Below are 18,963 nucleotides of genomic sequence, written 5' to 3'. Positions count from 1 at the left end.
CTAAGTGGGGTCACAATCTCTGCTTTCTTGAAGCTGCGTTCCTCAGCTTTTCCCCAGAAGCCTGGGGCCTCAGGAGGAAAGAGAGAGATGGCTCCTGCTCGGGCACAGCGGCTCACACCTGTAATTCCAGCACTTTGGAAGATCAAGGCGGGTGATTGCCTGAGCTCAAGAGTTCATGTCCAGCCTCACCCACGTGGTGAAACCCCATCTTTAGTAAAAATATAAAAAATTAGCCAGGATGATACACACCTGTAATCCTAGCTACTTGGGAGTGTGAGGCAGGAGAATCACTTGAACCCGGGAGGCAGAGGTTGCAATGAGCCAAGGTTGCACCACTGCACTCCAGCCTGGGCAATAGGGCAAGACTCTGTCTCAGAAAAAAACAAAACAAAACAAAACAAAACACAAAACAACACCGAGAGAGAGAGGGCCCCAGATAGAGAAACTGAGGCCAGGAGAGGGGCTGAGCTGGCGCAGGAACTTCCTCGGTTTTCCAAGCGCAGCCCTCCCTTCTCTGCCTGGGAGGAGGTGGTTAGAGTCCCCTGGGTGTGTGCCCCGCAGAGGGAGCTCCAGCCTCAGTGGCCAGGGTGCAGACCAATGAGAGCCCCAGAGAGAAAGACGGTCATTTCCTCCCTGCATCTTCCCTCAGGGCTTTAAAAACCACAGCCCTGGGGCGGGAGGGACCTTCCATCCTCGGGGAGCTCAGAAGACCAGAACATGGTGAGTCTTGCTCGAAGGGGCCTGGGAGCAGGAAGCTTTGCCCTGGGTCCCTCCCGTCTCTGCTCTCCGGAGCCCGTCTCTTCCCCAGCTCTCACCATCAACGCTGTCTGCCTCTCCCTTTCCTTCCTCTCTCTCCCCATCTTCCACCTGCCTCTTTCCCTGTCTCCCACATCCCAGACTCTGGCACACCAGGGCCGGGATATGGCCATGGGAGTCAGATTGTCGAGATTGGGGGAGCCATAGCGACCTCACAGGGCTGGGGTCCCGAGAAGATTCCTCAGCGGAGGGACCTTTGAGTTGGGTCTTGTAAGGTGACGAAGCATTTGCAGCCGGGCATGATGGCTCACGCCTGTAATCCCAGCACGTTGGGAAACCAAGGCGGGAGGATCGCTTGAGGCCAGGAGTTCAAGACCAGCCTGGCCAACATAGTGAGACCCCATCTCTATTTTTTAAAAAGAGAATTCTGCAAGTGAAGAAATCTCCGTTCACTGCAACCTCCGCCTACAGGGTTCAAGCAATTCCCCTGCCTCAGCCTCCTGAGTAGCTGGGACTGCAGGCACTCACCACCATACCCGGCTAATTTTTTGTATTTTAATAGAGATGGGGCTTCACCGTGTTGGCCAGGATGGTCTCAATCTCTGGACCTCATGATCTGCCTGCTTCGGCCTCCCAAAGTGCCGGGATTACAGGTGTGAGCCACCGCACCCGGCCAGAATGTTCTTTTCTTTTTCGACTTGGGGTCTTGCTCTGTTGCCCAGGGTGGAGTGCAGTGGCACCATCATAGCTCACTGCAGCCTTGAACTCCTGGGCTCAAGCGATCCTCCCACTTCAGCCTCCTAAGTAGCTGGGACCCCCCCAGCACACACCACTATGTCTGGCTAGTTTTTAAATTTTTATTGCTATAGCGATGGGTTCTTGCTATGTTGCCAGGGCTGGTCTCGAACTCCTGGCCTCAAGCCATCCTCCCACCTTGGCCCCCCAAAAACTCTGGGATTACTGGCATAAGGCCATTGTGCCCGGTTGTTTCAGATGTTCTGTATGATAGAGATGGGGAAACTGAGGACCAAGCAGGTGCAGAGATGTCTGGGGACCCTCCATGGTTGGTGGCAGAACCAGGTTATGCCACGGGTTCTGGGAGTGTCAGAGGGAATGCGCCCAGGCTAAATGAGGGTCCCCTGTCATCCCTGCGTCCGGAGGTCTGGGCACTGAGCCAGCAGAGCTGCGATTCAGCACCTGCTGTAACACGGGCGCTTGCTTTGCTTCATCTTTGAGAAAGAGGAAACGGAAGATGATTTGGATGGACCGGGGAGGGGTCTGATGTTGCTTCATTCCTTCATCCCACCCTCGAGATCCGACTTGGGCAAACAGGACTCTGCTGCTGCTTTTTTTTTTCTTTCCAAAACGCATTCCAAAATATCTAAGGATACTTGGTAAAAACCCCATTCTCCCTGCTCACCTCGGAGCCTCTGACTCCTCTTCCCTCCTCTTCCCTTCTCTTTTTTTTTTTGAGCCCGAGATTTGCTCTTGTCACCCAGGCTGGAGTGCAATGCTGTGATCTCTGCTCACTGCAGCCTCCACCTCCTAGGTTCAAGCGATTCTCCTGCCTCAGCCTCCCAAGTAGCTGGGATTACAGGCATGTGCCACCACGCTTGGCTAATTTTTTGTATTTTTAGTAGAGACGGGGTTTCACCATGTTGGCCAGGCTGGTCTCGAACTCCTGGCCTCAGGTGATCCACCCACGTTGGTCTCCCAAAGGGCTGGGATTACAGGTGCGTGCCACCACGCCTGACCCTCTGACTCCTTTTCATTGCCTCCGCTACTCAAGCAATAATGGGATGCCAGTTTCTGGTGGATCTTTCCAGAAACAGTCTGCAGATGCCTGAGAGCACAGATGTTTAGGGAACAAAGTAAGGACTAGTGTGATTTGGGGAACCCCAAAAGCGAGCTCAGCTTCCGTCTCTACTGTAAACCAGCTGCAGAGATCTGGCCTCTCTGTGCTTCTCTCCCCTTATCTTTTTTTTTTTTTTAATTATACCTTTCAGTTCTGGGACACACGTGCAGAACGTGCAGGTTACATAGGTCTACACGTGCGTGCTGGTTTGCTGCACCCATCACCCCGTCATCTACCTTAGCTACTTATCCTAATGCTGTCCCTCCCCTAGCCCCCCACCCTCCAACAGGCCCCGGTGTGTGATGTTCCCCTCCCTGTGTCCATGTGTTCTCATTGTTCAGCTCCCACTTATGAGTGAGAACATATGGTGTTTGGTTTTCTGTTCCTGTGTTAATTTGCTGAGAGTGATGGTTTTCGGCTTCATCCATGTCCTTGCAGAGGACATGAACTCACTCTTTGTTATGGCTGCATCTTTTTTGTTTCTTGAGACAGTGTTTTGCTCTTGTTGCCCAGGCTGGAGCGTAACGGTGCGATCTCAGCTCACTGCAACCTCCGCCTCCTGGGTTCAAACGATTCTCCTGCCTCAGCCTCCTGAGTGTCTGGGACTACAGATACCTGCCACCATGCCTGGCTAATTTTTGTGTTTTTAGCAGAGATGGGGTTTCACCATGTTGGCCAGGCTGGTCTTGAAGTCCTAGCCTCAAGCAATCTTCCTGCCTCAGCCTCCCAAAGTGCTGGCATTACAGGCGTGAGCCACTGTGCCCCGGCTCCTTCTCCTTATCTTTAAGGTAAGGATAATACCAGAACCCACATCGTAGGCTAGTTGAGAGAATTGAATGAGCTAAGGCATGAAAAGTTCTTGTAACAGTACCTGGCATACGGTTGGCGCTCAATGTGGGTGGCATTTTTGTCCTTTCCCCGCCTTGCAAATAGCAGTATGTTTTGTACAGTACTCCACACCTGGCTTTTTTCGTGACTAACATACAGTATTATTGACTAGCATTTATTGAGCGCTTACGGCATACGAGAGGCAATGTATGAAGGCATTTGTGAATTTCCCCTGAAACATCTTTGAGGAAGGTACTCCATTTCTGTGTATTTCGAGGGAGTTGCCTCCTCCTCCTCCTTTTTTTTCTGTTTTTGGAGACAGGGTCTACTGAGGCCTCCCACCCCTGCTTCTGAGCAGATGGCGCTGCAGGTCCATGCCGCCACACTCAGCTTGATTGAAAACTTTTTGTGGGTGGGTGGGGGGGTCTTGCTGTGTTGATGAGACTGGGGCTTCTTTCTTGCTTTCTTTCATCAGCTGAGTAATATGCCAATAGGAGGCTTCATCCCCTGTCAATGGAAATTTAGGTTGCTTCCAATATTTGGTCTTTTTGTTGTTTTTGACACGGAGTCTTGCTCTGTTGCTCAGGCTGGAGGGCAGTGGTATAATCTTGGCTCAGAGCACCTCTGACTCCTGGATTCTGATGATTCTCCTGCCTCAGCCTCCCAAGTAGCTGGTATTACAGGTACACACCACCACACACAGCTAACTTTTAATTTTTTTTTTAGTAGAGATAGGGTTTCACCATGTTGGCCAGGCTGGTTTTGAACTCCTAACCTTGTGATGCTCCCGCCTCGGCTTCCCAAAGTGCTGGGATTATAGGCATGAGCCATCACGCCTGGCAATTTTTTTGGTGAGGGGATAGGGTCTCTCTGTCATGCTGGCTGTAGTGCATCGTGGCTCACTGCAGCCTTAACCTCCATGGGCTTGGGTGATCCTCCCACTTCAGCCTCCTAAGTAGCTGGGACTATAGGCATGCACCACCGTACCAGGCTAATTTTTATATTTTTGTAGAGATGGCATCTCGCTATGTTGCCCAGGTTGGTCTGAAACTCCTGGGCTCAAGTGATCCACCTGCCTCAGCCTCCCGCAATGTTAGGATTACAGGCACGAGCCACCGCGCCCGGCCTAATATTCACTCTTTAAAACCTAACTGTACCTCTGCTTACATCTTTGGACCAATGATTGGGTTTCTAGAATTATAAAATCTGATTCCCAGGGATGGGCAACCTCCTTCCCTCCCTCCCTTCCCCTCCCCTCCCTCCCTCCCTGCCCTTCCTTCCTTCTCTCCTTCCTTTCTTCCTCCTCCTTTCTCTCTATCTTTTCTTTCTTTTTCTATTTTTTTTTTTTTTTTTTTTTTTTTTTTGGGACAGAGTGTCGCCCTGCCACCCAGGCTGGAGTGCAGTGGCATGATCTCAGCTCACTGCAACTTCCGCTTCCCAGATTCAAGCAATTCTCCTGCTTCAGCCTCTCAGGCAGTTGGGATTACAGGCATGAGCCATGGCACCTGGCCTCACCCTAGACCTGGGGGGTCTTTCCACATCATTATATAAACAACTTCCTCATTTTTTTTTTCTCTTAATTGTTTTGTAGAGATAGGGTGTTGTATACCCAGCTGATCTTGAACTTCTGGGCTCAAGCAATCCCCCTATATCAGCCTCCCAAAGTGCTAGGATTACAGGTATGAGCCACTGCAACTGGCCAACTTTTTCATTCTTTTTGATGGCTGTATAGTATTCCGTTGCCTGGATGTACCATCATCAATTTAGCCAGTCCCCTCTCTCTGACACTCCATTATTTCTAGTCTTTGGAGAGGTCCTGCAGGGGCAAAACTTTGCAAGCCGATTGCATCTGACAGTCCTGGAAACCACAGGAGGTTAGAATCAGCATCTTTTCTCTGCTTTTCTGAAGTCAGTCAGAGGAAAGGACGAAGTGAGCTCATGCAAGGAAAGGAGCTTTGTCAGCTGATGTGGGAATGACAAGGCAGTGTCAGGGTACGTGGTGGGGACGCTGCCCTTAGGAGAGTCTGAGTCATTCTGCAGCCAAGGATTGTGGGCACTTGTGAAATCAGCAGAGGCAAAAGTTACCTTCAAGTGTCACAGCCAAGGGTGACATTCAGAATATTTAACAATGTGCCAAAGTGCAGAGGACCCCTGGGCAGGGTCTAGGGCTTCCTGCTGCACCTAGCATGAACTCTTTAGTGACATCAGTATGCGGACCTGGAGTGTGAGTGTCCCGGGTACAAAACAGGAAGTTAGGGTGCTGGAAGGGGGAATAGCAGAAGTGGGTGGCTGAGGGCCGGGGCTGTTTACCAAGGAAAATATTTTTTAAAAGTGAACCTTCTATTTGGAAATATTTTCAGACTTAGAGAAAAATGACAGGAATGAAACAGACTCATATACGTATACATTTTACCCAGACCTCCCAGATTTATCTCTCTCTCCATTATCCATCCATCCATCCACCCATCATTACGTAGCTATCTTTTTTTTTTTTTTGAGACAGTCTTGCTCTGTCACCCAGGCTGGAGTGCAGTGGTGCAATCTTGGCTCACCGCAACCTCTACCTCCCGAGTTCAAGGGATTCTCCTGCCTCAGCTTCCCAAGTAGCTGGGATTACAGGCAGGCACCACCATACCCAGCTAATATTTATGTACTGTTAGTGGAGACGGGGTTTTGCTATGTTGGCCAGGCTGGTCTCAGTCTCCTAACCTCAAGTGATCCGCCCTACTTGGCCTCCCAAAGTGCTGGGGTTACAGGCATGAGCCACCGTGCCCAGCACATTATCTATCTATCTATCTATCTATCTATCTATCTATCCACCATCTATCTCCCAATCACATATCTATCCATTGCCTATCTATCAATCTCTGTCTATCCATCATCCACGCATCCACTCATGTACCTATTCATTATCTATCCATCCATCCACCCATCCATCCATTTAAATCTATCCATCTTTCTATCTTTTTAAATTTTTGAGATAGAGTCTTGCTCAGCCCAGGCTGGAGTGCTGTGGCCCAATCTCAGCTCACTGTAACCTCCACCTCCTGGGTTCAAGTGATTCTCCTGCCTCAGCCTCCTAGGTAGCTTGGATTACAGATGTGAACTGACACACTGGCTAATTTTTGTATTTTCAGTAGAGATGGGGTTTCACCATATTGGCCAGGCTGGTCTTGAACTCCTGACTTCAGGTGATCCATCCACCTTGTCCTCCTAAACTGCTGAGATGACAGGCGTGAGCCATCGCACCAGGCCGCAAAACCTTTTTATATCCCAAATAGAAACCCCACGCTTGTTAATGCTCGCTGCCCACCCCTCACTCCCCAGCCCCTGGCAACTGCCAATCTACTTTCTGCCTCTATGGATTTGCCTAATCTGGAGGTTTCATAGAAATGGAGTCATATACCATGTGGCCTTTTGTGACTGGCTGCCTTCACTTAGCATCATGCTTTCAAGACTCATCACACTGTAGCACGTGTCGGCACTCTGTTTTCATTGCTGAGTAATATTCCACTACATGCTTTGTCATCCACTCGTTAGCGGATACTGACATCTTTCCACAATTTACTCATGGGTATGATTCTACCGGTAAATGCCCAGTGACCATGGCCTGGCTAGCCTTGGGAGGGGCAATGAAAGGGAACTGGAAATTAAAGCAGTAGCTCAGGCCAGTTGTCCTGGCGCTTGACAGGGCGAGGTTATGAGTTTGAGGCCCGCCTGGGCAACATTGGAAAAAAAAAAAAAAAAAAAAAAAAGAGGTCGGGTGAGGTGGTTCACGCCTGTAATCCCAGCACTTTGGGAGGCTGAGACAGGTAGATCACGAGGTCAAGAGATTGAGACCATCCTGGCCAACATGGTGAAGCCCCATCCCTACTAAAAATATAAAAATCTGATGGGCGTGGTGGCAGGCACCTGTAGTCCCAGCTACTCAGGAGGCTGAAGGTAAGAGACTCGCTTGAATCCAGAGGTGGAGGTTGCAGTGAGCTGAGATTGCGTCACTGCGCTCCAGCCTGGGGAACAGAGCGAGACTATGTCTCAGAAAAAAAAAAAAAAAAAAAAATTAGCTGGGTGTGGTGGTGCACAACTGTAGTCCTAGCTGCTCAAGAGGCTGAGGCAGGAGGATCGCTTGAGCTGGAGGGGTGGAGGTGACAGTGATGCATGATCACACCACTGCAACATGGTGTCTGGCAGCAGATCAAGACCCTGACTCCAGCCGGGCGTGGTGGCTCGAGCCTGTAATCCCAGCACTTTGGGAGGCCGAGGCGGGTGGATCATGAAGTCGAGAGATCGAGACCATTCTGGTCAACATGGTGAAACCCCGTCTCTACTAAAAATACAAAAAACTAGCTGGGCGTGGTGGCGCGTGCCTGTAATCCCAGCTACTCAGGAGGCTGAGGCAGGAGAATTGCCTGAACCCAGGAGGCGGAGGTTGCGGTGAGCCGAGATCGCGCCATTGCACTCCAGCCTGGGCAACAAGAGCGAAACTCCGTCTCAAAAAAAAAAAAAAAAGGCCAGATGCAGTGGCTCACCCCTGTAATCTCAGCACTTTGGGAGGCGGAGGTGGGTGGATTGCCTGAGCTTAGGAGTTCCAGACCAGCCTGGTGTACATGGTGAAACCCCATTTCTACTAAAATACATAAAATTAGCTGTGTATGGCAGCAGGTGCCTATAGCCCAGCTACTCGGGAGGCTGAGGCAGGAGAATTGCTTGAACCCAGGAGGCGGAAGTTGCGGTGAGCTGAGATCATGCCACTGCACTCCAGCCTGGGTGACAGAGCGAGACTCTGTCGCCAGAAAAAAAGGAAACATAAAAAGAGTGTGGCTGGGCGTGGTGATCCATACCTGTATTCCCAGCACTGTGGGAGACCAAGGCAGAAGGATTGCTTGAGCCCAGGAGTTCGAGACCAGCCTGGAGAACACAGTGAGACCTCCCCTTTACAAAAAATTGAAAATTAGCTGGGTGTAGTAGTATACACCTATAGTCCTGGGTGCTTGGGAGGCTGAGGCAGGAGGATCGCTTGAGCCTGAAAAGTTGAGGCTGCTGTAAGCTGAGATCGCGCCCCTAAGCTTCAGCCTGGGTGACAGAGTGAGACCTTGCCTCAAAAAAAAAAAAAAAAGCTGGAGTGCAGTGGTGCGATCTCAGCTCACTGCAGCCTCCGCCTCCCGGGTTCAAGCAACTCTTCTGCTTTAGCCTCCTGAGTAGCTGGGATTACAGGTGCCTGCCACTGCGCCTGGCTAATATTTTTGTAGTTTTAGTAGAGACAGGGTTTCACCATCTTGGCCAGGCTGGTCTTTTTTTTTTTTTTTTTGAAAGATGGGGTTTCACCATGATGACCAGGCTGGTCTTGAATTCCTGACCTCAGGTGATCCACCCACCTCAGCCTTCCAAAGTGCTAGGATTACAGGCGTGACCCACCGCGCCTGGCCAACCAGGCTGGTCTTGAACTCCTGACCTCGTGAGCCACCCGCCTAAACCTCCCAAAGCGCTGGGATCTGAGGTGTAAGCCACTGAGGTGGGCCTAAGGTGAGTGTTTTCAAGGTATAAAACACTGTATGCAAATTCAAATATTTAGAGCTGCAAATCCAGCACTCAGTATTTCCATCATGACATCTATTCCTTGCTGTCCCCTTTTCTCTGGGTTGGTGTCAAAGTGGCCTTCAGGACTGCACTAGCTCCATGGGTCACAGAACTCCCCCCTTAGAAATGGTCGGGGGCAGCCCGTCTGGTTTGAGTCCTGGCTTGTGTGGGTCCACATCCTGTCTGCATGATCTGGAACAGGCTCTGGTGCCTCCTGCTTCTTCATCAGTGAAATGGCATTTTTTTTTCCTTTTTCTTTTCCTTTTTTTTTTGAAACAGAGTCTCGCTGTGTCACCCAGGCTGGAGTGCAGTGGCGCAATCCCGGATCACTGCAACCTCCGCCTCCTGGGTCCAAGCAATTCTCCTGCCTCAGCCTCCCTAGTAGCTGGGACTACAGGTGCACGCCACCACGCCCAGCTAATTTTTGTATTTTTTAGTAGAGACGGGGTTTCACCATGTTGCGCAGGCCAGGATGGTCTCGATATCTCGACCTCGTGATCCGCCCACCTCAGCCTCTCAAAGTGCTGGGATTACAGGCGTGAACCACAGCTCCTGGCCTAAATCTGCTTTTCTTTACCGACATCTGTCTTGGTAAATTCTTCTACCCTGCACCACTGGCCCCAAATAGTCACCACCTACCTGTGACATTTTTATTATTTTTGTGAGAGAGGGTCTCACTCTTGTCCAGGCTGGAGTGCAGTGATGTGATCATAGCTCACTGCAGCCTCGACCTCCTAAGCTCCAGGGATCCTCCTGCCTCACCCTTCCAAGCATCTAGGACAGGCGTCCCCAAACTACGGCCTGCGGGCCGCATACGGCCCCCTGAGGCCATTTATCCGGGCCCCCCCGCCGCACTTCAGGAAGGGGCACCTCTTTCATTGGTGGTCAGTGAGAGGAGCACAGTATGTGGCGGCCCTCCAACGGTCTGAGGGACAGTGAACTGGCCCCCTGTGTAAAAAGTTTGGGGACGCCTGATCTAGGACCACAGGAGCACCGCACCATACCTGGCTACTTTTTAAGGTTTTTTTTTTTGTAGCGACAGGGGTCTTGCTGTGTTTCCCACGCTGGTCTCTAACTCCTGGGCTCAAGCAGTCCTCCCACCTTGGCCTCCCAAGTGCTGGGATCACAGGTGTGATGAGCCACAATGCTTGATCAAAAAAATCTGTTTCTCATTCCTCTTTGTATCTTCCTCTGGCTGCCCCCAAACATTTTGTTCAGGGTTGGCACCGTGATCCCACAATCAATCTTAGTGTCTCAAGAAGAGAGACAATTGGACACTCGGTGCCCTTGATGTGAGTCAGCAGGAAAGACACAGAACCGTGTATGAAGTAATTTTTGCCAAAAAAAAAAAAAAAAAAAAAAAATTGAACCTAAATCTAATCAAAGTTATAGATCTCAAACTACCACTTCGTATAGGAAAGCCAGGGGACAGAGGAAGACTCCACCTAAAAAAAATCAGCAAAATCGACTTGAAATTGACAACTCCTCCTAATGGCTTAGGGTTTTGAAGTGATACCAGTCAGGCTGGGCACAGTGGCTTACACCTGTAATCCAGCACTTTAGGAGGCTGAGGCAGGCAGATCACCTGAGGTCAGGAGTTCGAGACCAGCCTGACCAACATGGAGAAACCCTGTCTCTATTAAAAATACAGAATTAGCTAGGTGTGGTGGTGCATTCCTGTAATCCCAGCTACTTGGGAGGCTGAGACAGGAGAATCTCTTGAACCCGGGAGGCAGAGGTTGCAGTAAACCGAGATGGCGCCATTGCACTTCGGTCTGGGCCACAAGACCGAAACTGTCTCAAAAAACGAAAACAGAAACAAACGGTATCAGAACAGATGGGCTGCCTGGCTCTCTGTGGGAGTTAACATGGAGAAAAAAGGAGGCGTGGAGCAGTAGAGGAGCTTGCAGAGCACGCAGGCTTCACATAGGGCAGTCAGGATCGGAACTCCAGGGGACAGACTCCAGTGCTCCTAACCTGAGTGCCATCCTGAGCCTGCCGCTACTGGACTACTGGAGCCCAGGGCGAAAGCATTCCCCTAGGCTCATGTGTGTAATCCAGCACTTTGGGAGGCTGAGGCAGGTGGATTGTTTGAGGCCAGGAGTTTGAGGCCAACCCTGGCAACACAGCAAGACCCCATCTCTACTAAAAATTAACCAACCTCGGATCACAAGGTTGGGAAATTGAGATCATCCTGGCCAACATGGTGAAACCCCGTCTCTACTGAAATACAAAAAATTAGCCGGGCGTGGTGGCACACACCTGTAGTCCCAGCTACTCAGGAGGCTGAGGCAGGAGAATCCCTTGAACCCGGGAGGTGGAGGTTGCAGTGAGCTGAGATTGTGCTGCTGCACTCCAGCCTGGGTGACAGAGCGAGCCTCTGTCTCAAAAAAAAAAAAAAAAAAAAAAAAAGCCAGACATGGTGGCGTGTGCCTGTGGTCATAGCTACTTGGGAGGCTGAGGTGGGAAGATCACTTGAGCCTCGGAGGTCCAGGCCACAGTGAGCCATGATCTTGCCACTGCACTCCAGCCTGGGTGACAGAGACCCTGTCCCTAAATTTTTTTTTTTTTTTTTTTTTTGAGATGGAGTCTTGCTCTGGCACCCAGGCTGGAGTGCAGTGGCGCAACCTCGGCTCACTGCAACCTCTGCCTCCTGGGTTTAAGTGATTCTCCTGCCTCAGCCTCTCAAGTAGCTGAGATTGCAGATGTGCACCACCACGCCCAGCTAATTTTTGTATTTTTTAAAGTAGAGACAGGGTTTCGCCATGTTGGCCAGGCTGGTCTCGAACTCCTGACCTTGTGATCCACCTGCCTCAGCCTCCCAAAGTGCTGGGATTACCGGCATAAGCCACCACGCCCCGGCTCTAGAAATTTTTTTAAAATAATATTTTTATACAATCTTTTTTTTTCTTATTTTCTTCTGGTCACCCACAGATGGATTTTATACAATCTTTTGAAGAATCAAAATTAATGCAAAAAAATCCATGGTGAAAAAAAATCCAGATTTGAAGTAAAGACGGTCTGCTTTCATTTGTCTGTCTTAGCTCACTGCATTATTGCACAACGGGAACCATGGTTTCCAATCTACAGATGCCTGCATTCCCTGCTGGCTGGGTTCACACAGGTTCAGAGTGTGACAAGAGCATGCAATCAGATTGGGCAATGCGGGGCTTTATGTATAGTCATGGGTGTTTTGTGGGCGTGGGTTCTTTTTCTAAGCTTCATCAACTATTCCTTCTTGGTTCAAACTATGGGAATGGCTGGGTGCGGTGGCTCACACCTGTAATCCCAGCACTTTGGGAGGCCGAAGCGGGTGGGTCACGAGGTCAGGAGTTTGAGACCAGCCTGACCAACATGGTGAAACCCCATCTCTGCCCAAAATACAAAAATTAACTAGGCGTGGTGGTGCCCACCTGTAATCCCAGCTACTCGGGAGGCTGAGGCTGGAGAATTGCTTGAACTCAGGAGGTGGAAGTTGGAGTGAGCCAGGATTGCGCTACTGTACTCCAGCCTGGGCAACAGAGTGAGACTCAGTCTCTAAAAATGATAATAATAATAATTTAACAAGCAGTGTGTCCTGAATGGGTCGTGGCTACAGCCTTGCAGTAGGGCTAGACTTTAACCATTAGGTTGCTGGGCAGTGGGGAAGCCCAGGGGCTTCACGGGATGGGACTGAGGGGAGAGGTGGCAGGCTGGCAAGGTGCCAAACCAGAATGGAACCCTTTTAGTGTCACCAGGCTGGAGTGCAGTGATCTCTGCTCACCGCAACCTCCGTCTCCTCGGCTCAGGTAATTCTCCCACCTCAGCCTGATGAGTAGCTGGGATTACAGGCACGCACAACCACGCCCAGCTAATTTTTGTATTTTCAGTAGAGACAGAATTTTGCCATGTTGCCCAGGCTATTCTCCAACTCCTGGGCTCCAGCAGTCTGCCCACCTCAGCCTCCCAAAGTGCAGGGATTACAGACGTGAGCCGCAATGTCTACCTCTCTCTATATATATTTATGTATATTTTTTGAAATGAAATTTCACTCTTGTCACCCAGACTGGAGTGCAATGATGCTATTTTGGCTCACTACAACCCCTACCTCTTGGGTTCAGGTGATTCTCCTGCCTCTGCCTCCTAAGAAGCTGGGATTACAGGTACCCACCGCCACGTCTGGCCAATTTTTGTATTTTTAGTAAAGGCGGGATTTCACCATGTTGGCCAGGCTGGTCTCGAACTCCTGACCTCAGGTGATCTGCCCACCTTGGCCTCCCAAAGTGCTGGGATTATAGGTGTGAGCCTCTGCATCTGCCTCAGTATTTTAATATGTGGTGTGACACCCTAGCTGACTCTCAGCCCTCAGCATCCCCATTTCCTAGTGAGAACAAGCCACAGGGGGGAAATGCCACACGCCCGAGCCGGGACACCCCTCCCCTGGCACGTGTCTCATCCTCTCCGGTCTCTCCGATCCCATCTAGGACCCCTTCAGTCATTCCACCCCTGATTATGATTACGCGACTCTGGATCCCGACATCCCGGTGGATAAGACATCTTACAAGCTGCAGATTCCAGACATCCTGGCCTTGGTCATCTACGTAGTCGTCTTCGTGGTGGGAGTGCTGGGGAACGCCCTCGTGGTCTGGGTGACGGCATGTGAAGCCAAGCGGACCATCAACGCCATCTGGTTCCTCAACCTGGCGGTGGCCGACTTACTGTCCTGCCTGGCGCTGCCCGTCTTGTTCACGTCCATCGTGCAGGAGAACCACTGGCCCTTTGGCAGGACCGCGTGCCGCATCCTGCCCTCCCTCATCCTGCTCAACATGTACGCCAGCATCCTGCTCCTGGCCACCATCAGCGCCGACCGCTTCCTGCTGGTGTTCAACCCCATCTGGTGCCAGAACTTCCGAGGGGCCCGCCTGGCCTGGGTGGCCTGCGCCATGGCTTGGGGCTTAGCCCTGCTGCTGACCATACCCTCCTTCCTCTACCGTGTGGTCCGGGAGGAGTACTTTCCACCAAAGACGCAGTGTGGCGTGGACTACGGCGAGGCCGGCAAACAGCGGGAGCGAGCCGTGGCCATCGTCCGGCTGGTCCTGGGCTTCCTGTGGCCGCTGCTCACGCTCACGGTCTGTTACACCTTCCTCCTGATCCGGACGTGGAGCCGCAGGGCCACGCGGTCCACCAAGACGCTCAAGGTGGTGGTGGCGGTGGTGGTCAGTTTCTTTATCTTCTGGTTGCCCTACCAGGTGACGGGGATGATGATGTCTTTTGTGGAGCCCAAGTCACCCACCTTCAAGCAGCTGAAGAAGCTGGACTCCCTGTGTATCTCCTTTGCCTACATCAACTGCTGCATCAACCCCGTCATCTACGTGGTGGCCGGCCACGGCATCCAGGCCCGGCTGCGGAAATCCCTCCCCAGCCTCCTCCGGAACGTGCTGACTGAAGAGTCCATGGTCAGGGAGAGCAAGTCATTCACACGCTCCACAGTGGACACCACGGCCGAGAAGAGCCAGGCGGTGTAGGCGATAGCCCTGTGGGCCACCGTGGCTGATGTCCCCTTCCTTCCCGGCCACTGTCCTTCCGCTTGTTTTCAGTCCACTCTTCGTGGGATGGCGTTCTCTTAGCGCTCTCGCTGTCCCCCACGCGTCCTGCCTTTTCCAGGCTTGTCTCTCCACTTCCAGCCGAATCCTCCTCATCCTCCTCACTAGCGAGGTGAACGCTTCCTTCTAGAAAGCACCCCCCCTCCCCCGCCATCTTTCCGTCCCAGGCTTTTGAAAAACAAACAGAAACCTGTGTATCTGGGGTACTTCCACATGGCAATAGGTGTCAACAGGGAACGCAGAATGCAGACAAACAGATTCTCACTTAAAAAAAAAAGTAATTATTTTATGAAGAGTTGGAGAAAATGTAACTGGCATCTCAAAAGTTCTTTGGGACAAAACAGACGTCCATCAGGTTATCTAGGCTCTTGTAAGTGAGTTGATTTAAAAAAGAAAATTAGGCCGGGCATGGTGGCTCACGCCTGTAATCCAAGCACTCTGGGAGGCCAGGGTGGGCGGACCAGCTGAGGTCGGGAGTTCAAGTGACTAACATGGTGAAACCCTGTCTTTTTTTTTTTGAGACGGAGTTTCGCTCTTGTTACCCAGGCTGGAGTGCGATGGCGCGATCTCGGCTCACCGCAACCTCCGCCTCCTGGGTTCAGGCAATTCTCCTGCCTCAGCCTCCTGAGTAGCTGGGATTACAGGCACGCGCCACCATGCCCAGCTAATGTTTTGTATTTTTAGTAGAGACGGGGTGTCACCATGTTGACCAGGATGGTCTCGATCACTTGACCTCGTGATCCACCCGCCTCGACCTCCCAAAGTGCTGGGATTACAGGCCTGAGCCACCGCGCCCGGCCAAACTCTGTCTTAAAAAAAAAAAAAAAAAAGAAAAAGAAAAAAGAAAATTAGGCCAGGTGCGGCGGCTCACACCTGTAATCCCAGCACTTCGGGAGGCCAACGTGGGCGGACCAGCTGAGGTCGGGAGTTCAAGACCAGTCTGACCAACATGGTGAAACCCTGTCTTTAAAAAAAAAAAAAAAAAGAAAGAAAAAATTAGGCTGGGTGCGGTGGCTCACACCCGTAATCCCAGCTCTTCGGGAGGCCAAGGTGGGCGGATCAACTGAGGTCAGGAGTTCCAGACCAGCCTGGCCAACATGGTGAAACCGGGCGTGGTGGTGGATACCTGTAATCCCCACTACTTGGGAGGCTGAGGTTGGAGAATTGCTTGAACCTTGGAGGCAGAGGTTGCAGTGAGCCAAGATTGCGCCATTGCCCTCCAGCCTGGGTTGACAGAGGGAGACTCCGTCTCAACAAACAAAAACCCCAAAACCCTGCAGTTTTGATTTTACTTTGTTTTTAAGTTATGCCTTTTATTTTGAGATCATGGCAAACTCCACACAGTTGTTAAGTGGTGATGCAGAGGGGCCTTGAGTGTCCCGCCTCCCCCAATGGCAACATCTTGCAAACTACCATGTAGTCTCATAACCAGGATATTGACGCTGATACTGTCGAGATAAAGGAGGTTCCCATCACCGCAAGGATCTCCAGGATGCCTGCCTCCCTCCAGCCCCACACCCCAGCCTTGCCTCTCATCCCTGGCAACCAGGAATCTACTCTCCATTTCTATAATGTTGTCATTTCAAGAATGTTATTCAGTGGAATCATATAGTATGGAACCCTTTTTGAGCTTAAAAAAAACCAGTACGCATGACTTTAATGATGAAAATAAAATGAATATTGAAATGCTGTGTTATTTCTTTTTTTCTTTTTTCTTTCTTTCTTTTCTTTTTTTTTTTTTTTTGAGACGGATCCTTGCTCTGTCGCTCAGGCTGGAGTGCAATGGTGCGATCTCGGCTCACTGCAACCTCTGCCTCCTGGGTGGTTCAAGCGATTCTCCTGCCTCAGCCTCCCGAGTAACCACCACTCCTGGCTAACATTTTGTATTTTTAATAGAGATGGGTTTTTACCGTGTTAGCCAGGATGGTCTTGATCTTCTGACCTTGTGATCCGCCTGCTTGGCCTCCTAAAGTGCTGTGGTTACAGGTGTGAGCCACTGTGCTTGGCCCATTATTTCTAATGAACACTTGACTTAGCAATATGTATTAGTCCGTTTTCTTGCTGTGGATAAAGACATACCTGAGACTGGGAAGAACAAGAGATTTAATTGGACTTACAGTTCCACACGGCTGGGGAGGTCTCACAATCATGGCAGGAGGCGGAAGGCGCTTCTTATGTGGCAGTGGCAAGAGAAAATGAGGAAGAAGCAGAAGCGGAAAGCATGGTGAAACCTCTCAGATCCCGGGAGGTGGAGGCTGCCGTGAGCTGAGATCACGCCACTGCACTCCAGCCTGCTGACAGAGCAAGACTCCATCTTTTTTTTTTTTTTTTTTTTGAGATGGAGTTTCGCTCTTGTTACCCAGGCTGGAGTGCAATGGCGCGATCTTGGCTCACCGCAACATCTGCCTCCTGGGTTCAAGCAATTCTCCTTCCTCAGCCTCCCGAGTAGCTGGGATTACAGGCACATGCCACCATGCCCAGCTAGTTTTTGTGTCTTTAGTAGAGACGGGGTTTCACCATGTTGACCAGGATAGTCTCGATCTCTTGACCTCGTGATCCACCCGCCTCGGCCTCCCAAAGTGCTGGGATTACAGGTGTGAGCCACCGCGCCCGGCCAAGACTCCATCTTAAAAACATACACATGGCTGGGCGTGGTGGCTCTCGCCTGTAATCCAAGCACTTTGGAGGCCAAGGCAGGAGGATCACCTGAGTTCGGGAGTTCAAGACCAGCCTGACCAACATGGTGAAACCCCGTCTTTAAAAAACAAAGAAAGAAAGAAAAAACAAACACACACTTTGGGTGAAGGCAAACACACCCACACACACACCCACACACACACACACACACAAATCTGTGAAACCACTGTTATTCTCAGAATCTTTGAATATATAGATCAAGAGTTGGTAAATTTATCTGTGAAGAGCCAGACAGTAAATATTTTCTTTTTTGCCTGTCAGCAGTTCACTCAAGGTCCATCACAGTTATTCAACCCTGTTCCAGTCTCATGGAAGCAGCCAATGATTGAACGGGTGTGACCATGTTCCAATATAACTTTATTTACAAAAACAAGTAGTGGGCCAGAGTTTACTGAACCCTGATCTAAATCAAAGACTCTGGCCAGGGACGGTGGCTCATGCCTGCAATCCCAGCACTTTGAGAGACCAAGGCAGGTGAATTGCCTGAGCTCAGGAGTTCAAGACCAGCCTGGGCAACATGGCGAAATCCCATCTCTATTAAAAATACAAAAAGTTAGCTGGGTGTGATGGTGGACACCTGTAGTCCCAGCTACTTGGAGGCTGAAGCATGAGAATCGCTTGAACCCGGGAGGCAGAGATAGCAGTGAGCCAAGATCTTCCCATTGCACTCCAGCCTGGGTGACAGAGTCAGACTCTGTTTCTAAATAAATACATACTCTGGAGGCTAGAGTATTAGACGCACATAGACTCTTAGAATGTTGGAATCACAGACTATTGAAACCAACAGATCCTACAATGTGAGTTACAGGCTATTTGAATCACAGGATTCTAGAATGTCACACCAGAACCTCGGAGGGTTGGAAGCACAGCTCCAATAGTTAGATGTTCGAATTCTGTAGACGCTGTATGCATTAGTCAGGAAAGTCTGGCTCTGAGCAGTGTAACACTGCAGCCATCAGCCACAGGAGACTACAGAGCACTTGAAATGTCCTCGAGTTTGAGATAGGAAGTGCTGTGAGTGTAAAATACACACCAGAGTTTGAAAACACAGGCACTGTGCCTGCCTCTCTCTCTCTCTATAAATATATATATATATTGAAACGGAATTTCACTCTTGTTGCCCAGGCTGGAGTGCAATGATGTGATCTCAGCTCACTGCAACCTCTGCCTCGGGTTCAAGCGATTCTCCTGCCTCAGCCTCCCAAGAAGCTGGCAGTACAGGCATCTGCCACTACACCCAGCTAGTTTTTTGTAATTTTACTAGAAATGGGATTTCTCCATGTTGGTCAGGCTGGTCTCAAACTCCTGACCTCAGGTCATCTTCCTGCCTCAGCCTCCCAAAGTGCTGGGACTACAGGCATGCACCACCACGCCCAGCTAATTTTTGTATTTTTTAGTAGAGATAGGGTTTCACCATATTGGTCAGGCTGGTCTTGAACTCCTGACCTCGTGATCCACCCGCCTCAGCCTCCCACAGTGCTGGGATTACAGGCGTGAGCCACCGCGCCTGGCCACTCGCAGTGGATTTCTGTTGGACTGTGCTGGTCTAGAGAGGTGCCCCCCTGGCCCTGAGAGGTGGGAGGCTCAGGAAGCTCACATGATACAGATCAAGAGGAGGGCGCTTTGGCACCAGGACTGGGGGCACCCGGGTCTGAAGAGTGGATGAGT

At 50.7% G+C, this 18,963-nt stretch overlaps 1 protein-coding gene across 1 annotated transcript; it reads left to right on the top strand.

Annotated features, from left to right (window-relative positions):
• Nucleotides 1-609: 609 nt before the first annotated feature.
• On the top strand, nucleotides 610-16,287 carry C5AR1 (complement C5a receptor 1). The gene is made up of 2 exons (XM_003940286.4): nucleotides 610-720; nucleotides 13,480-16,287. Exons 1-2 carry the CDS (start codon nucleotides 718-720, stop codon nucleotides 14,518-14,520), a joined length of 1,044 nt encoding a protein of 347 aa, XP_003940335.1. The 5' UTR covers nucleotides 610-717; the 3' UTR covers nucleotides 14,521-16,287.
• The last annotated feature ends 2,676 nt before the right edge of the window (nucleotides 16,288-18,963 follow it).

The sequence above is a fragment of the Saimiri boliviensis genome, chromosome 14 (assembly GCF_048565385.1).
Source record: "Saimiri boliviensis isolate mSaiBol1 chromosome 14, mSaiBol1.pri, whole genome shotgun sequence".
NCBI lineage: Eukaryota > Metazoa > Chordata > Mammalia > Primates > Cebidae > Saimiri > Saimiri boliviensis.
Note: the sequence above shows the minus strand (reverse complement) of the source record. Positions and strands in the feature narration are given on the sequence as shown.